The sequence below is a fragment of the Amblyomma maculatum genome, chromosome 3, assembly GCF_055883805.1.
Source record: "Amblyomma maculatum isolate TAMU_Amacu chromosome 3, ASM5588380v1, whole genome shotgun sequence".
Taxonomy (NCBI): domain Eukaryota; kingdom Metazoa; phylum Arthropoda; class Arachnida; order Ixodida; family Ixodidae; genus Amblyomma; species Amblyomma maculatum.
This window is the reverse complement of record NC_139346.1, coordinates 159,992,697-160,009,940: the sequence shown is the minus strand read 5'-3', so window position 1 is coordinate 160,009,940 and position 17,244 is coordinate 159,992,697. Positions and strand designations below refer to the sequence as shown.

The window sequence follows — 17,244 nt, the reverse complement described above, 5'->3', positions numbered from 1 at the left end:
AGCGTTTGGCTAAGAAAGAAAGAAAGAAAGAAAGAAAGAAAGAAAGAAAGAAAGATAGAAAGAAAGAAAGAAAGAAAGAAAGAAAGAAAGAAAGAAAGAAAGAAGAAAGAAAGAAAGAAAGAAAGAAAGAAAAGAAAGAAAGAAAGAAAGAAAGAAAGAAAGAAAGAAAGAAAGAAAGAAAGAAAGAAAGACTTCCGCCTCGTACAGGCTTCCCGTTTAATTTCAGTCACGCCTTGACCGAGCTGCGGAGGTCTATCTGCGAGGAGCGGCCGAAGAGAAGCATAAAGGGAAAGATATGTACTACGCCAGGCGATGACTGAAACCGTAAGAAAGAAAGAAAGAAAGAAAGAAAGAAAGAAAGAGAAAGAAAGAAAGAAAGAAAGAAAGAAAGAAAGAAAGAAAGAAGAAGAAAGAAAGAAAAGAAAGAAAGAAAGAAAGAAAGAAAGAAAGAAAGAAATATTTCTTTATTTAAACATAGACACGAAAAGTAATGGAAGAAGCACGAAGCCAGCACTTCGACAAAAATGATATAAAAAAATGTGATGTACCAAGTTCTAAGTTTACAGAACTTCGTGATCGTGAGAACATAGTGAACGTGATGCATTCCTCCTCAGCGGTTAAATCCTTGCAAGCAAACCATGGCTGACTCAAGCAAAATATCACCGGTTCTGCCCGTTGCTTTAACTCAAGCCGTCGGAGGGCGCAAGACACCATTTTCAGCCAACAGGTCCTGCTATGACACATGGGAATTTCGTTAAATAATGACATTTTCATCTCGAGCTGTGCTGGTAGAGGTCCGAGTGCAGATTGTGCTGACATCTCGATTAGGGTGCGCACAGATTGTGACCGCGGAAAATGCGGTACATGAACAGTGTGCAGCGAAGCCCGCGGACGCCTCCGCTCGGCTAGCTGCCGGGCGGACCTAACGAGGCATCGAGTCAGCTCGGCAAAGCGTGCGTCGCGCGTCAGAGCGCCGTGAAGGGAACGAAGAAGATGGAATGAGGGAAAGGATGCAGTTTTGAGGAGGAGGATGAGGGGGAGGAAGTAGGGGAGAAGCAAGCGGTCTTCGTCACACTCGATGTACATTTCTACTCTTCCCGTCAAAATATGCACGCGACTGATGCATGGACTTGGGTATGAGTTGCTCAGTCCTGAGGTAGAGCTAGTGCGGGCTGCTGCGTGTCTGCTAACCGCTGGAAATGAATAAAGCATAAAAAAAAAGAAAATGAAGCAACAAAGGGTAGCAAGTCGGAAAAAAAAAAAAAAGAAGCAATGAAGGGAGGTACGGAAAAAGAAAAACAAAGAAAAATATTCGAGCAGCTGTGACCTTGCCCAGTCAGTGCGAGGGGAGCATCTCCGCTCGCGTGTAGATGACGTACCAGAAAAAAAAAAGAAAAAAAGATGCGTTTTCGTAAGGTACTGTGCGAAAGCGTCTTCGCCTTCGGCGATCTCATTTTTCTCTTAAGCGTACCAGCAGTAGCTGAAGAGTTGTCCATGGTGTGGCAACCGAGGGGCGTGCGTGACTCTCACTAACCGGGCATTTTTCAAAGACCGACCGAGAAAGCGTAGAAAAAGTTTGTCGCCTCCCTAGGCCCACAGAACTGGAACCCAGTGAGATGCCGCTGTGAGGTGAAAAACCGAGGGATGAAAAGAAAGGGAGGGGACTCAGTGAAAAGAGTTTTTTTCGAGAGACAGCCCCATATAGGCACACTGCACATCGTTGCGTCACGGCACGCGGTGTGCGAAGAACGGGAGCGACAGCTGTTCCGGACAGCCTCTTCAACGCGGCGCGTTAAAACCGCTGACTTCGCGCGCCGCTGACGCCAAGCTGGCGGGCATCTTTCCGGGACCCAGGCAGGCGAGAGTAACGCGTCGGCAGGCGGTCATTTATTGCTGTTGTTCTTCCTGTTGCTGCCCAATTTCTTCTTGTGCCTTCCAGAGGGCTGGAAGTGCGCAGACATTTGCGGTCGCAAGAGCCGTTTAACAACGCTGTCGCACCATCCCAGCTAAAGAAAGAGGGGAAGAAGACAGAGGGCTGGTTTTCTGCGTCCGTTTCTAAGGGCGCAGTTATAGCCTAGACTAGTTGAGCGTGTCAGCTGGAAGAGAACATACAACGTTCGCAAAAAATGTGCCACAAATGGCCTCCCATCAGTGGCATTTCTCGTGAACAAACAAGATCAGCAGTGCGCTGTCATAACAGGCTGCAGAACTGGGTATCTCGGCTCACCTGCGCCAGTGATCGCCGGGTGCACCTTTGCTGCAAGGGCGACGTTGGCTGCGGGTGTTATATGAAACTCTCTTTTCTTACTGGTTGGAGCTCATTTTGTGCATGGAAGACATGTTCCGGAGTTCATTCTGAACGTAAGTGCGCATTATCGGGAATAATGAACAGAACGGTTGGGGCGGGCACTTGGGTTGCTTCCTAAAGAAAATATGTGGTGCTTACTGATACCTGGAGATTGCTGACAGATAATGAGGCAGCACTGATAATGCGTAGCGAAGTACCGTCACGCGACACGGTGACATGAAGCAATGACATAACAAATTTAACTCAATCGATTGTTCCGATCTGCTATAACTTTATCATGAAATCACGCTGTTTTTTGAGAGCTGGGCCGATTCGCTGATGAACATGACTTTAGTTATAGCTCTTAAACGTGTTCTTTTAGACAGTATGTGGACTCTGTATGAACCATCTATGGACCGTCCGTTGAAATATTTGTAGGAAAGCGCCTATTTTGACGGCGGCATCCAATGCTCACTGGGCGTCGTTGGGCTGTTCCGCCTTCAACTATGGGCCCCTCTCTCTCTCGCTTTTGTGTCGCTGTATATTCGTAGTTAAGTGTGTAGCGCAAACTAAATGCGTGGAATTGTTGAACTTAAACCATAAAAAAGTTAAGTTACAACTCCTATTTGTTCTTGTTGTCTTCTAATTTCTTCTATTTTCATGTATTTTTCCTGATTTGCCTAGTGCTTTTTTGTAGTCTAATTATTTCTCCATTGATTGTTTATTCACTGTGTGGGCGTGACTATCTCTGCTGTGAAATTCCGTCATATGCAGGGGCAGCCGCCCCGTCAAGCTGCTCTTCGAAGCAGCTTTTTAGCAGCTGCTCCTTTCCTTTCCTTGTAGTAAAGAAAAAATAAATTATTATTATTATTATTATTATTATTATTATTATTATTATTATTATTATTATTATTATTATTATTATTATTATTATTATTATTATTATTATTATTATTATTATTATTATTATTATTATTATTATTATTATTATTATCAAAGACTGCTAAGTAGCGTCCCTGCTGCAAAATATAATTAGTATGAACATCTCGCGCGCGACAATTCACAGGAGTAATTTCCGAAGATATTCGACGCAATACAGTCGTTATTAGTGCGGCGCTCCGCGGCTTCATTAAATGAGTTTTAATCGATTTCGTCCTGGATGCATCGTGTTGGTTAATACACGTCCCGTCCCCTGGGAATGCGGACGCTTCGAAGTGCTACCACTTCGGAACTCGCCAAGCGTGAAAATCTCGGCATTGTCTCTCTCTCTCTTTATTTACTCATTTGTTGTATATCATTCGCGTCTTCTTGTTAAAGTTGAGTGTGCGTGTGTGTGTGTGGGGGGGGGGGGAGGGGGGTTGGCAGCATCCCCTCACTGTCACGTAAAGTTAAATCGTGGCGCCTCCCTCCAGATAGCTTATTAGACCCTCTAGATTGCTATCCCGAATGAAAAAAGAAAAAGTCGTTATTTGTTTCTCCTCGATTTCAGAATGTGCGAAGTTAAAAAGCGCCTGTGTTCATTACATTTTTTCTTCTTTCCTTCAGGTCCGCTGGGAGGCGCCACAGCAGCGTCCGGCCGTCTCGCGCCCCGGGCTAACGGTGAGCAAATACCGCAGAGCGGCGCGCTATTTGCGGGTTGTTTATTAGACACGGAAGAGAATTAGTTCTGGCCCAAGAAACAGTTCTTTAGTTCTGACCAGTTCCGAGTGCGCTAGGCACCGGGCGTAATACTGATAACCGCGATAGTAGTTTTGTTGATTTCCTGTTCTGCCATATTTGTACGCTGCTGTACAGGGCGGTGCAGAACGAGTATACGGCTTGGTCCATGTGGTCTTTGTTGCAGGCATTGTTTGGAGGACGCGATCATTAATACTAATATCGCAGTAAGTGCCGCATCACAGCCGCGCAGCGCCACCGGGGACGTCGCAATAAATGAGTCTTTTTCTAAAATGCGCATAAAAACCACTGTGAAAGAGGCTGAAAAAAATATTGCACAAAATGACACCAGAATTCGATGCGCACCCGCCATATTCATCTCGCTGGAGAAAAGAATGAACGGTAAATAAAATCAATTAGCAAAGAGAAAACTAAACTGTAGTATGCATGCTTATGTGAAAATATTAGAGTTTATCGCAGTTGATCTATTTTAGCTATAGTGCTGTGCAACACATGAAAAGCTTTCGTTGGTTCGTGCACTACGTTCGTTTAAGCAGCATTGAGATTGTGTGCAAGCTTTCCTAGTTTAATATTAGCTTCAGGTTACTATTGAGCGGTGCAGCAACTATGTGATAAAAAGACCGTAACTTGATGGGTACATTGTTTTTGGAAAATCCGAAAAGCAAAAATGGTTTCGAGAATTTGACACAAAACTTTTTCCACAATTCCACAAAGTGAATGAAAAGAAAGCATTCAGACCAGCAGCAGCCATGCCCTCACCGTTTTCAGACATCAACAGGAGCCAAAACCGATTTGGTTATTGGAGCACTTTTCATTTCTAAAACATTTTTGGCTCACATTTAGTTCAATGCAATTTCGCAAGCAGCTTATAGCGCTAACAGCAGCTCAATTACAAGTTTTATGTGTATCCGGGTGTCGTTACTCTTACGATTCGGGAAGTCTTCTTACAGAAACGCGTCACTTAGGCAAGAGCGTCATGGGTTACTGATTGGTCCACGAGGTGACGACATCACAGTCCTGCTTGACCAATCTGAGGTGTTCGGATCCACATTTTCTTCGACAACGCCGATGAACGGGTTTCGTCTCTAACGCGTTAAAATGACGAGAAATCGCGGCTAGAGAAAAGTGTCTCTTAATTAACGAAATGCCAACTTTTTGATGAAGATTCCCGAATACAAGACCTCTTGTTATATTATTCTCGAGGAATGATTGGGGCCTAATCTCAATTCTGCTGCACAAGAGACCAAGTTATTGAGGAGAGCCGGACCATAATTTTGGAAAGCAGGAATTTTGAGGCAATAAACAAGTATTTTGAGGTCTATTTATTTATTTATTTTTATTTATTGATACTGCAATCCCAGTGTTAGGATTTTAGCAGGATGGGAATACAAACTAAGTAGTTTAACAAAACAGGCAAAAATAAACAATAATTACAGTGCAAGTTGAAGCTCATCTGAACAATTAGGAATAAAACCAAACATATACAACACCGCAGTGAAATAACAAAAACAATAAAAAGAAACTAGGTGATATGTTGCGAGAACAACGTCAGTGATGGCTGCAGCACTTCATTGTTAGTGAGATTATTCCAATCGGAAATAGTTCGTGGAAGGAATGAGTATTTAAAGCAGTTATTTCGAACGCGAAAAGGAGTTAAAGAGTGCTGGTGTCGTTGTCGGGTTGCGTATCCGGACGAAAAAACAAGCAAATCGGTGAGTTCTGATCTGTAGTGTCTTTTAATTAATTGGTACAGAAATTTAAGTCGTGCACAACGATTTCGCTCAGTTATTGTCGGAAGGCCAGCTTGAATTAAAAGGTGTGTTACTGATGTACGCCGGTAATTGTTATATATGTATCGTGCCGCCCTCTTTTGAACTTTCTCTAATTTATTCCTATTAGTTTTCGTGAACGGGTTCCAAATGATTGAAGCATAATCTAAGGCAGGCAGAACAATAGATTCGTAAGCAAGCAGGCGTACAGAAGGGGTAGACAACCGCAATGCCCGTCTCAAGAAAAAGAGTTTACGGAAAGCGTTACACGTTATGAGATCAAGATGTTTATTCCAACTAAGATTGTTACTGACCCAGAGCCCTAGATATTTATATTCTGCCACTTCAGTTAGTGTCATGCCGTTAATACAATAATCGAAGGGTAAGACTTTCTTTTTGTGAGTGATTCTCGTCAGTACAGTTTTTTAAAAGTTAATGGACATTTGCCATGCTTCACACCATGCGAAAACTGTTTGTAACGCACTATTGAGTAGTTGTTGATCAGATACATTTCTCACTTCTGTATAAATAACACAGTCATCAGCGTAAAGTCTAATTTTTACAGGAATGTTAACGACAATATCATTAGGTTTGCTACTGCAACAACAAAAGCTACTACTATTACCGGTATATTAATACCACTGTTAGCGGACATCGAAAATCAGATGAATCATGCTAATTTCTACTCTAGCTGACTAAAATAGTAAAGAGAGTAGCAGATATTTTTTGCTCGTTACTATGTATAGTAACAGCCGTGTCAAAATTTTAATTTTGAAGACGCTATATTGCTTAGGGCTGCGTTTTGAATTATTAACTCATTTCTGACGTACTTCGAAAGTCGCGTGTCTGCGTAGTGCGCGTGTCGACGTCCATGGAAACGCGCATCACTTTGCGGCACGCTTGCCACGTGCTTTTCTCTGCAGCCTGTATGAGCTGCGAGCAGCAGCAATCACCAAAGCGAGGTCGTTGCAGGGAGTTTGACGTGGTACTCGCAGTGACGTGCATTTTGGTGGACGTCGCCACGCGCACTACGCATGCGCGAGGTTTTCGAGACATGACCGAAATCGGTTGCGCCACAGCGCGAAGGGTAATTGCGTTTTTGAAGTTCTAAGACTGATACTAATGACCAGCTACTAATCTTTATTACAGCTATGCTTCTGTCTGTAAATGCTAACTATTAATATTTATAGTTAAGTGGCATATACTAGTTAACACGTTTAACATGTTTTCTGATGACCGCCAACACTGGTAATTCGTACTACGCCGCAGAAACACCTTTGATCTCCCAAACACGCTCTATACAAATATCAGTAGCGGGTTTCGCTTATGTGAATGGTATTTGCCTATGTTCCTGTTCACCCTTTCTTGGTTCGACTCGCGCGAACAGGTCGACGTTTCACGGAAGCCGGTCGTTCTCAGCGGTTATCTTCGTTGGATGAAAAGCCTCACGTGGTGCACCCGGTGTCAAAAGGTGCGGCCCCAAAGTCTTATTTCCTGCTTTTAATGATCAACAAGCTCAGTATTACAAAAAAGGATTATATAAATGTTAGCTTGCCTTCTTGTGTAACTATGATCCAGTCAAAAAAGAAGCACGAAGGAGTGTGGGAAACTTATACGTAAATAGCGTTGCGGCCATTGGGCCAACGACAAACAAAAGTTGGCTGTTGATCCACATTGCATGGGAATACATATAATTTCAGCAGCTGCGCTTCATAACGATCCATTATTCATTTCCCTCTTCTGATCCGTTTTGTTCTGTAGCATTGGTCACTGTGGATCGGTGACGCAACCGCTGGCGACAGGACATCGATGAATGGAAGCAATTTATTTAAAAAAAACAAGCAAGCAAGCTAGATAACCTCCAGGGTGGTCCCCTACTAAATGACAGTCAATGACAAGCTGGCGCCTGGGGCGAGTGCAGAAAGGCTATTGCAGACGTGGGGACCTACTGCCTTGCAATATCTGTTATTGGTCGCTTGCGGCTTTCGCGGGATGCTGCCTTCTCGCTGACGACACGCAAACTGGAATGGAAAACGGATAATGGATCATTATAGGATGCATCCCGAGAATAAAAAATATTCGCGTTGTTATACGCTACCCGTGTCAAACCTTCATCTGAAAGTTGGCATGGCGGTTAGTGCAATGTCTCGATGTTTTCATGTAATGAAAAGGCACTTTGTCTTCTTCGTTTGCTTTTTTTTTTTTTTAAAGATCCGACAGCAAACATACCAGAGAAGGAACAAGTCATCAACAAGCCGAATGAAGGTAAAGAAAACAAAAATTCGTGCTCTCTTTGTTTTCTCCGCAGCAGCAGGTTCTCCACCTTCCGCAGAAAAAAGATGGCACAGAAAAGTAATTGCATTTACAGCAGAGCCCGTATCGATCACTGTCTTTATTCAACACAATAAGTGCGCAATACTATGCGTTTAAATTCTGAGCCCGCTGCTTCTAATTAATTAAAATGCCAGGAATAAAAACAACGTCTAATTAGTGAAGCCTGTGCGCTCTTGTCGCCGGTGTACGACACTAGCGACAGCACGTTGTTAATCTTTAAAGCTTGATAAACTATTCTTGGTGCCCCTAACTAACGTGCTCGAAACCAAGATTCCTCGCGCCGTCTGTCCACCGCAATGGAAATAGAGTAACAACATTTCACCGGCGTACCTCTTCGCTAAGTAGAGCTCTGCATTGCAAATGAGGCCAGCACCGTCTGCCATCTTGATGCGCACGTGTAGTAACTTTCAAAGCACGAGCGAGTTGCAACTGTGCAGACTCCCGACTTTCGCTACGTTGAATACGAAATAAGCGCGACGTCTCCTCTGCAAAGCAAGTCCCCTTTTTACAACAAATGCGCAGGGACATTCGGGCCTGCTTAGAGACATACACGATGCCAGACGACGGGCAAATTTATTGCGCTTCAGTCGTTCCAAAAATAAGAGACCTTCCTTATAAAAACGTTTTCCGACATTCTCTCCATTTCAGGTTCCTTGCATGAGCCTCCATCGAGATACCAACTTCCGCAGACGGTCAGCTCACCAAGTAAGACACGGAGATTTCCCCCGCTTCTTTTTTCTTCAAAGTGGGTGCTTAAAATAAAGAATTTCACCTCATCCACATTAAACCATCGTCACCAATAAAGGCTTACGCAGATACCCATTAGCCAATTGCAATGCTGTGCAATAGCTGCGAGTAAGCCTTGAAGCATTCCCTCCTCACCGCTTGGTTCAGCGCTACTAAAGAACCTCCGCAGAGAACTGCTACTAACGGTGAACTAACGCTTTGCAAGCACAGTACATCGCTTTTGAGCGCCGAACATACACCATGCTGTAACTTCGCTGCATTTCAAGCTACATTTATCGTGTCCAATACAACCTACGTCACAGTCGGATACTAGCGCGGCAAACATACGCCGCAGTAGATTGATTTTGTTTCGCCGATAATCTATAATACCCAAGGAGAGATGTAGAGATGAATGTCCAACGAGGGATTCGGGCACATATCACACTCCTGCGAAACACTCTAGTGACCTCGCGAAGATAAATGTGTCCTCCCATGAGAGGCACATGAAACTCTCGCTCCAAAGGACATTAACATGTTTGTCTCAATCGAATAGGAACGGTAGACGTGGCTGTGTTTTCAGAACCTCCGGAACAAAACGATCCCAAGCCCCAGGTGGTGAACATGAGCGATGAGCCTGGAGTCAACTTGGCCGAGAAACCTCAGGTCCTCTTTGGAACAGATAGAGGTAGGAACAAGACACGTTCCGTTGTGACGAGTACACGCATAGTCTATCCCTCTGTTACAATTTCTTGCAACACATCAGTCTTGAAACTATGTTTATGACTTTCCTTTTTTTCTTCCTCTTATACAACGAATTTTGAGAACTCGCCATCTTCAGAACAGTTCGCGGAAATTCGCCTACACCTTTTTTCAGATCCCATGCACAACACGGATGAAAAGGCCCAGATCGTCAATCCTGCTAACGGTCGATAAGTTTTCTGCTCCTTCTGTGTCATAAAACAGTGTCACACATACATCTTTACGCATCTAGGAAGTCAGTACAGTTGAAAACACGATGTACTTTTACAGAAATGGGAATTATCGACACAGCCGTAGAAAGTTCGTGTGCGACATCAAATCTGGGATTTGGAACATAATCTGAAATATTAGGGTCACCGGAAACTGATTAAATTTCGCATACATTAATTCTTGTTTTGAATGGGTCACTTTGAAACAGGTTTGTAGAAAAACTCCTGGGTGTGCAGCACAAATAAACACATAATAAATGCCGCCTCCGACGTTAGCCATACTTGAAAGGCTCGCAGCCGATTAAAATGATTATTTGTTCATAAATCCAGAATGATGGAGTCTACGGCACTTGAAACAAAACCTCTTTGATTGAGTCTACAGTTAAGTTGCTTACATACGGGACGACATATGATGCACCTGTACAGATAAAAAAGCTCTTGAGACCTGAAGTCGATGCAGCGCTCTCAGACGTTACCCCTATCTCAACAGAGCAAATCAAGAACCTCAACGAGAAACCGCAAGTGGTCAATCCCGATCTGGACCCCATAACCAACTACAAGGAAAAACCGAACACGCTCAAAGCCACCTATCCCGGTGAGCAGGCCTCAATGGCGACACTAAAATGATGCTCAATGCTGACACTTCTCTCAAAGAAAGCAAGAACTGTGTTCTCAAGAGAGCGACAACTTTATAAAATAATAAAATAGTTCTTTGCTCAATGAAACTGTGATGTAGGTAATATTGGACATAATCGAGAACGCCGCAAGTGTCAGGGGCCTGTCAAATACAGTCACTGCATTATGTCATACGGCTCATGCGCTTCATCATCATGTAGTATGCCATGAATAGGTTGAACCCAATCACGTGTGACGTTTCCAACACCAGAAAGTGATAAGAAGCGAAATATACGTGCTTTTTTCTTTTCTATAAATGTACGAAGTCACGTTATCCTTCGTTCGGATTACGTCACAAGACGATGTTTCCCCATCTTTACTAATCAGTTCAGGCAATTTAGATGCATTAGCAAGATTCCGATATCATACGTGTGATTGGCGAAAACAGTGAGACGGAGCATATACGTTTTTCTTTTTTTGTTTGTTTGCAAGGTAATTGCTTACTGACGTTCTCGGCGGTCACCAGCACACGTTCGTTGTCATAGGGTCCGTGGTTCGCTCCCTGTATAGTCTGACGCAGCTGCCACATGACCCAGGCGGCATTTACCAGACAAGCAAAGAAATAAAATCAGATCTTGCAGAAAACCATTTTCATTTTTTTTTCCTGGTTAGAGCACTTCTTTTTCAGCTAATAAGGCGCCGCCAGATAAAGATACTATAAATAACCCGGGACGCCACATAAATACTTAGACGTAGCCTATACTAAAAAAAAAAAAAAAAAAAAAAAAAAAAAAAAAGAAAAGAAAAAAAGAAAAAAAAAAGCTTCGACGCTTTTCTTTTTTTATATATATTCTGAACATATACGCGGCCGGTTAGCCTAAATTTGAAGTAAAAGACGCCAAAGGAGCTTGATGCCATGCGCTCCAGAAGTTTTCCTTGCCTCTCGCACTCTTTAATGAGGGGAGGGCACGATTTGTAATGGCTTTAAAATACCCCTAGGGTGACAAATGGTGGCACCTATCGCGTTCAACTTCGGCCAGAGGCGCGACCGGCGCTGCTCTCGGCACGGGCTCCATAAAAACGCGGCATGCAATTTCCCCAGCTTAAACCTTTATATGAAACACGGCGCAGGGTCGTAAATAGCGCGAAAAAAAAAAAAAGTTAAGAAAGGAGTGAGAAAAGAAACGTCCATCGTGAGTGGCAAACCTGTTCGATAAAAAAAGAAAGAAAAGAGACGCTACCACGCAGGTCATTAATCTTCATGGTCGAGAAAATCCTCTATGTGGTCGTTTTTTAGTTACTGCATAAGAAACAACAAATTGTGAGCGTGAGGTTTGACTGAGCTTCTCCTGGCCGTGATTGGCTGCTGAAAATTCCCTGCAGCAAGTAGGCGAACTATATATATATATATATATGCTTATAGAGAACCGAAAGAAAAAAGGAAAAACAACAGCTGCTCTTCTGCATAATGTCCGGCGTCCTATATTCGTGGTAAATGTAGCAAAATTTCGTTGTAATGAAAGTGGACAGCAGTGAGCGATTAATCCTTTGCAGCCATTACTCCTTCGTAGCCTTTCCTCCGCTACGGCCGCGAATATATGTAGCCACGAAGCTTTCAAAAGATATTGGAGCGTTGCTTTATGTCGAACATTTCCGCATATATTATTCTGCAACAGCGTTCTCTGGCCCCATTAAATGGAAACGTATAGAGTGGACGTGAGTGGCCTCGCAACGGCTGTGAATTAACGTTCCCCTTCCTCCCCGCATTCTTCCTTGAAACAGACGTGGCCAGAAGCATCGACGAGAGGAGAGTGGGGTCGCCGCCGAAAGGTGAGTGGGAGCGTTTGCTTCGTCGCTAAAACAACACAAACGCAATGCAAAAAAAAAAAAAAACCGCACTCACGGGCTTTAGTTTCTGGTCAGTTTTCTACAAACATACGGTCTGCATTACCCCCCCCCCCCCCCCCCCCCCTGAAAAACAAAACTATGAAAAAAAAAAGGGTGGGGGGGATGAAGAAAGCATATATGAATATTTTTGTATTACGTTGCAGTCATGAAGAAAAATTTACTCCATGCGGACGGGATAGGGTAAAAAATTTACAAGGGTTCAACGCTGCTGAACCAAATATTGAGCGAAATCATTAGCTGCGGGTGACCGAGCGTCCTTCTCTTTTTCTTCTTCCTCAGCCCCCATATAAAGACCCACTTTAACCAACCGATATGAACGTGCCTTAGTGGCCTATAGGGGTAACGTGAATGCCAGAGTCCTAGCAGGCTGATTCTGACATCCGTCAAACGTGTGAAACGAGAAACCCAAGTTGGCAGCTCCTGCCAGCCCGTGTGTCACGTGGGGTGTGACGTCACAGCGTCACGTGGGTAAGACGTAACTGCGGTCGGGTCACGCGAAGGCTTGAAAGTGCGAGTAGTATTGCTTTCGCAATAAAAAAAAAAAAATCGTGCGTAGTCGAGCACAGCAGGTCGATGAAAAAGCACTGACATACGAAGGGAGGCGTGCTCTCATACTCTGCACGTTTACCGGCTGTATGGCTGGCGAGGCAAGGTACAATCAGTTTTGCGCGCAGCGCATCTTTATCCCAGGAACACTTGCTATGATTGTGTGACTAGAAAACTGTCTAGAAGAGAGAGAGAAAAAAAAATCCTATTTGACCAAACTGCGGGGCGGAACGGTGAAATTATTTAGTCTAACGTAAAGAGTGCGCAGTTTTTTTGGTTGAGATAAATAGCCACGCACAAGTGGTTTTATTCGCAATTGCAGAATAATTATCCTTCCTGAATCCTAGAGTGGCCCAACGCGTGCTTAAAACGGACGCTGTGGGCAAACTTAAGTTAGCTGGTCCTTTGACTGGTCCCCTGTTTTTGGGCGCAATAAAAGAGTTCACCACCACCTGTGTCGATATAGGGTACCGCGTGTCAATAACAGAGACCGCTCTCACCGAACTATCCTAGTATAGAAAAGGCAAGAACAAAAAGAAATACAGGTGTTTCCATATCTGCCGATTTCTTAAGTAAAACTTATTGGCACCGATTCCCGCGTGCATTCCACAGGCTACTTCATTAAGGACGCCACTAGTTCGAATGGCCCGGTGGGAAGGCTTCTAATCTAATTTTCTTGGCGATGAATGCATTTTTTTTTGCAGCCGCACAAAGGTAGACGTAGGCAGAAAAATCCAGAGAATTAAATTTAATTGGTAGCAATGATTGATTGTGATAAACAGTCCGCAGTGTGCCCATATAAGGCGTATAGATGTGGCACACGGGGCCAACAGAATGCCAGCGCTGTGCTTAGATCTACAGTGTTCAAAGTGAGAGGCGTACCCTGAGACCAGAGCAAGTTGTTCTCTTTTTTCCATCTTTTTTTCGCACTGAAGTCTCGGAGAAATTTCTTGTTTCCATTGTGTAAGCAGTCTGCGCTTTTAAAAAGCAAGAACACTAATGAGAGCACGCACTGCAACATAAAATTCGGCCGCTTAGTTTCTAGAGGGCGTCATGACTGCCACCGTAATGACGTCGATAAATTACAGAAAAGGCGCTGATGCCGCAAAACGCTTGGCGCATGTGCAGTGCGAGAGTTCATTTCAAAGTCTTTCTCTGAGCCGTCTACAACGCTTGTCAATTTGAGCGCACGTTTTTTCTTTAACGAAAGTCCTAGCTGTACCAGTATTCAATGAAACAGGCACGTGCCCTCATCTCTTCAAACTTGTCATAGTTGGACGGCTAGTGCAGTAACTAAACTACAGGCTGATGTCAGAGATGGTTCATGTTCAAAAAATACACTCGCAACAGCCGGTCTTGCTGCGCGATTATTTCATCTTCAAAATTTGCACAGCCAGTTGCAGTAGTTTCTCATTTCTAACTTCCGCGAAGCTAGGCAGTCGTACGGGTACCAAGCAGTCAGGCGATGAATGAGAACTGCATTCGCGAATTGCGATTGCAGGCCCGAGAGCAAAATGAAGAGTTGCTTTCCTGAAGTAAATGGTAACAGCCGAAGTATTTCCCCGCCTGATAAACCTTACAGAATGCCCTTTTTTATGCGGCTTTTTGTTTTCTACTTGTGTGAACAGACACTTCGACAAAGACTCAAGAGAGGCCCCAAGTTCCCCCCAGAGTTCCCCTTCCAGCCAGTAAGTGCATCAACTACAAGGCTACACTCGTTAGCATCTATTTGACCGTAGCCAGGTGGCCTCAGAGGGAGCCTGGATCATTTCACAAATGGTCGTTATTAAAAAAATAAAATAAAATCAACCTCTGGCCATGACCGCCGTCTCCAAGGTAACCTGGATCGTTTCACAAATGGTCGTTTAAAAAAAAAAAAAATCACCCTCTGGGTCGGAACGCCATGTCGCATGCAGTGCCGGCCCACGGTTCGGGACACGAAACCGGAACCCACTGGCTGCGGTTATGTGGATTTTAAATTATCGCAGTTTTCTGCTTGAATTTCATTGCACCTTGGGTAATCCTTGTGACAATAAAAGGAAATCGGCTTTACGCGACCTATCCAGGCCGCGCTGACAGATGACGCATGCACTTCTGAGCACGAAAGAAACTACCTATTTGTTTATAATACTGTATGGTATATACAAAACTTGTAAACACATTGTAAATGAGAAGCCAACATCAAAACAAAACAAAATTAGTATGGCCTGACGAGTTGCTCCTGCTCTCTTGAATCGGCGTAGGGAGAGATAAAGGTCTTAAATAGAATACGGCAGAGGTTATACGATCGCTCTGCATGTATAAAAAAAAAGTGGCACGAAAAGGAAATCTAACAATCTCAATGTTTTACGACCCCTTAATATATATACGCACACAGGAATAAATTTAGGTTACAAGTAATAATTACAGAATGAATTGTCGGCTGCATAACTTACAAACGATGAGCTTAAACTACCAAGTTACAGATTTCCAATACTTTATTTCATTCGCAAGCTTACGAGCAATATAGCAGTGAATCAACAGCAACACGATTTATTGCGTGAAACACCCATTAAACTTTGTGGCGCTGGTTCATTCAAGACGCAGAGATAAAATTGGATTCCTGCTGTTCGGCCAGTGCAATCGTGTGGGGGTCGGACGTGACACAGAAGAAACCCAAGCTAGTTTTCAAACTTAAAAAGTAACAGTAAGTTTAAACAAAACCGACACTGCACACAAAGCTTTGACAAGCGACCGTATGGGTTCTTACCAAAAAGTTACTGGAGAGAAATACCACGAGAACCTTCCACAGCAGGGTTTCTACAGAGGATCATTCGTATTCACAAAGAGAGTCTCGGACTTAAATCTAAAAATAAAATAAAATAAATTATATGAATTTTTTCTTTTCACAATTGACAGAATCAAAAACAAAAAGAAAAGAACAACGCTACTCTCGCCTCTACCTGTTCTCAACCGTTGTAGAACTTAATATAACGAAGAAAAATCATAAGTACAAGTGCATTCCTTTGATCATGTTCAATTCCCTCATATTTGTCATCATCAAATTTGGGCACACGTTGAAAAGTGGATGGGAGGGACAATGCTGCTAGGTGGCTTTATTTGAACTCATTTGCTTTGTAGAAAATAGAAGAAAAAAAAAACTATTTGAAACATGAACGTTCATTTTTTGCGTTGTACATCGTGCCCCTTCTCCTCTTGCAGAGCACGATAAAGCGTTTGACTGAAATCAAAGCAAACGCCCCCCATTTATTGTATTTCCTTCCTACTACGCAGGGCCGTATGGAGAGCGTGACCCCGTTCCTCAAATTCCTGTGCCACCATCTCGTAAGTTCATTTGGAAGCGCGAACCTCGATAAACTAATCAACGCCGAGAGGAGTACGCCACACGGGGCCACTTTCGAAGCATCCCGATTGAGTTCCTCCACCAAGGTCGAAGACACTCCACGTGTTCAGAGACGGAACCGACGCTCCAATCGAGACACGGAAACGTGCGAGCACTTAGCGCCGCCGGGGACAGCGTAACTGGAAGGGGAACGGCCAGGCTCCTACTGTCGCCCCATTTCGCATTTTCGCATGAATTCGAGAAAGCCGGGTAACTGAATAAGCTCTGCATAAGAGTTGGCATGGCTTGAAGATAACTCAGTATTACAGTACTCGTAGAGGTGCGCAAATCACAAGAGATTGTGTCCTGCATCGATAATTCTTCCCATAGCCTGGCAGGAGAATAGTGCTTAACTTCTGCCAAACAGCGCCTTTAACGCTTGGTTCTCAGAGATGCCACCTCCATCCTTTCTTATTCGCGCACTAAAAAACCTTTCAGCCAATGTTTCATCTCTTCCAAAATTACGTCCGTTAATCGTTATGCTCGTTACTACTTATTCCACACTCAACAAAACTAATTTTTACAGGAGCTTTCACTGGGTAAGTCGTGTGAAATTTGCCTCTTTCGGTTCTAGATATCGACCGCTGTCGACTGCATAGTTTTGTTGGTGCATGTTTGTAACTCTATTCCCTCCAAACCAGTGCCTATATTTTGTGCTGTGTTACATAGATGCTTCTTTCTTCATCAACTTTATTCTGAATTCGCATTATTTACTCATCCTTGCCACTTCACCCCTTTGGACCGGCAGAGTGTGGTCTGCAGAGGAAGATGATGAGTGATGCATCACATCATCCCATCACATCACCTTATAACCTTAAAGACCCCCAGTTCGGGGTTATTAGATAAGGGGTGGGTACATGCATGAAGATTATATACAAAATAAACATAAGGGGTGGGTACACGTATGAAGATTATATACAAAATAAACATATTATTGATTAAATATGGCAGTTATACAGTTACGAAATGTGGATGGGCAGGTGATTCCAGCAATGTCGCCTGGATATAACGCAATGCATGGGGATATACAGG

General features: G+C 43.6%; 1 protein-coding gene across 1 annotated transcript in view; it reads left to right on the top strand.

Annotated features, from left to right (window-relative positions):
* Positions 1 to 1,272: 1,272 nt before the first annotated feature.
* The window catches only part of LOC146196644 (uncharacterized), an 87,379-nt gene continuing 71,407 nt past the window's right edge, over positions 1,273 to 17,244 (top strand). The window contains exons 1-11 of the mRNA XM_084597049.1: positions 1,273 to 1,282; positions 3,833 to 3,886; positions 7,121 to 7,204; positions 7,945 to 7,998; positions 8,716 to 8,772; positions 9,374 to 9,478; positions 9,668 to 9,718; positions 10,252 to 10,356; positions 12,159 to 12,206; positions 14,459 to 14,518; positions 16,104 to 16,154. Of these exons, the coding sequence (XP_084453175.1) occupies positions 1,273 to 1,282; positions 3,833 to 3,886; positions 7,121 to 7,204; positions 7,945 to 7,998; positions 8,716 to 8,772; positions 9,374 to 9,478; positions 9,668 to 9,718; positions 10,252 to 10,356; positions 12,159 to 12,206; positions 14,459 to 14,518; positions 16,104 to 16,154 (679 nt within the window). The remainder of the gene's footprint in view (positions 1,283 to 3,832; positions 3,887 to 7,120; positions 7,205 to 7,944; positions 7,999 to 8,715; positions 8,773 to 9,373; positions 9,479 to 9,667; positions 9,719 to 10,251; positions 10,357 to 12,158; positions 12,207 to 14,458; positions 14,519 to 16,103; positions 16,155 to 17,244) is intronic.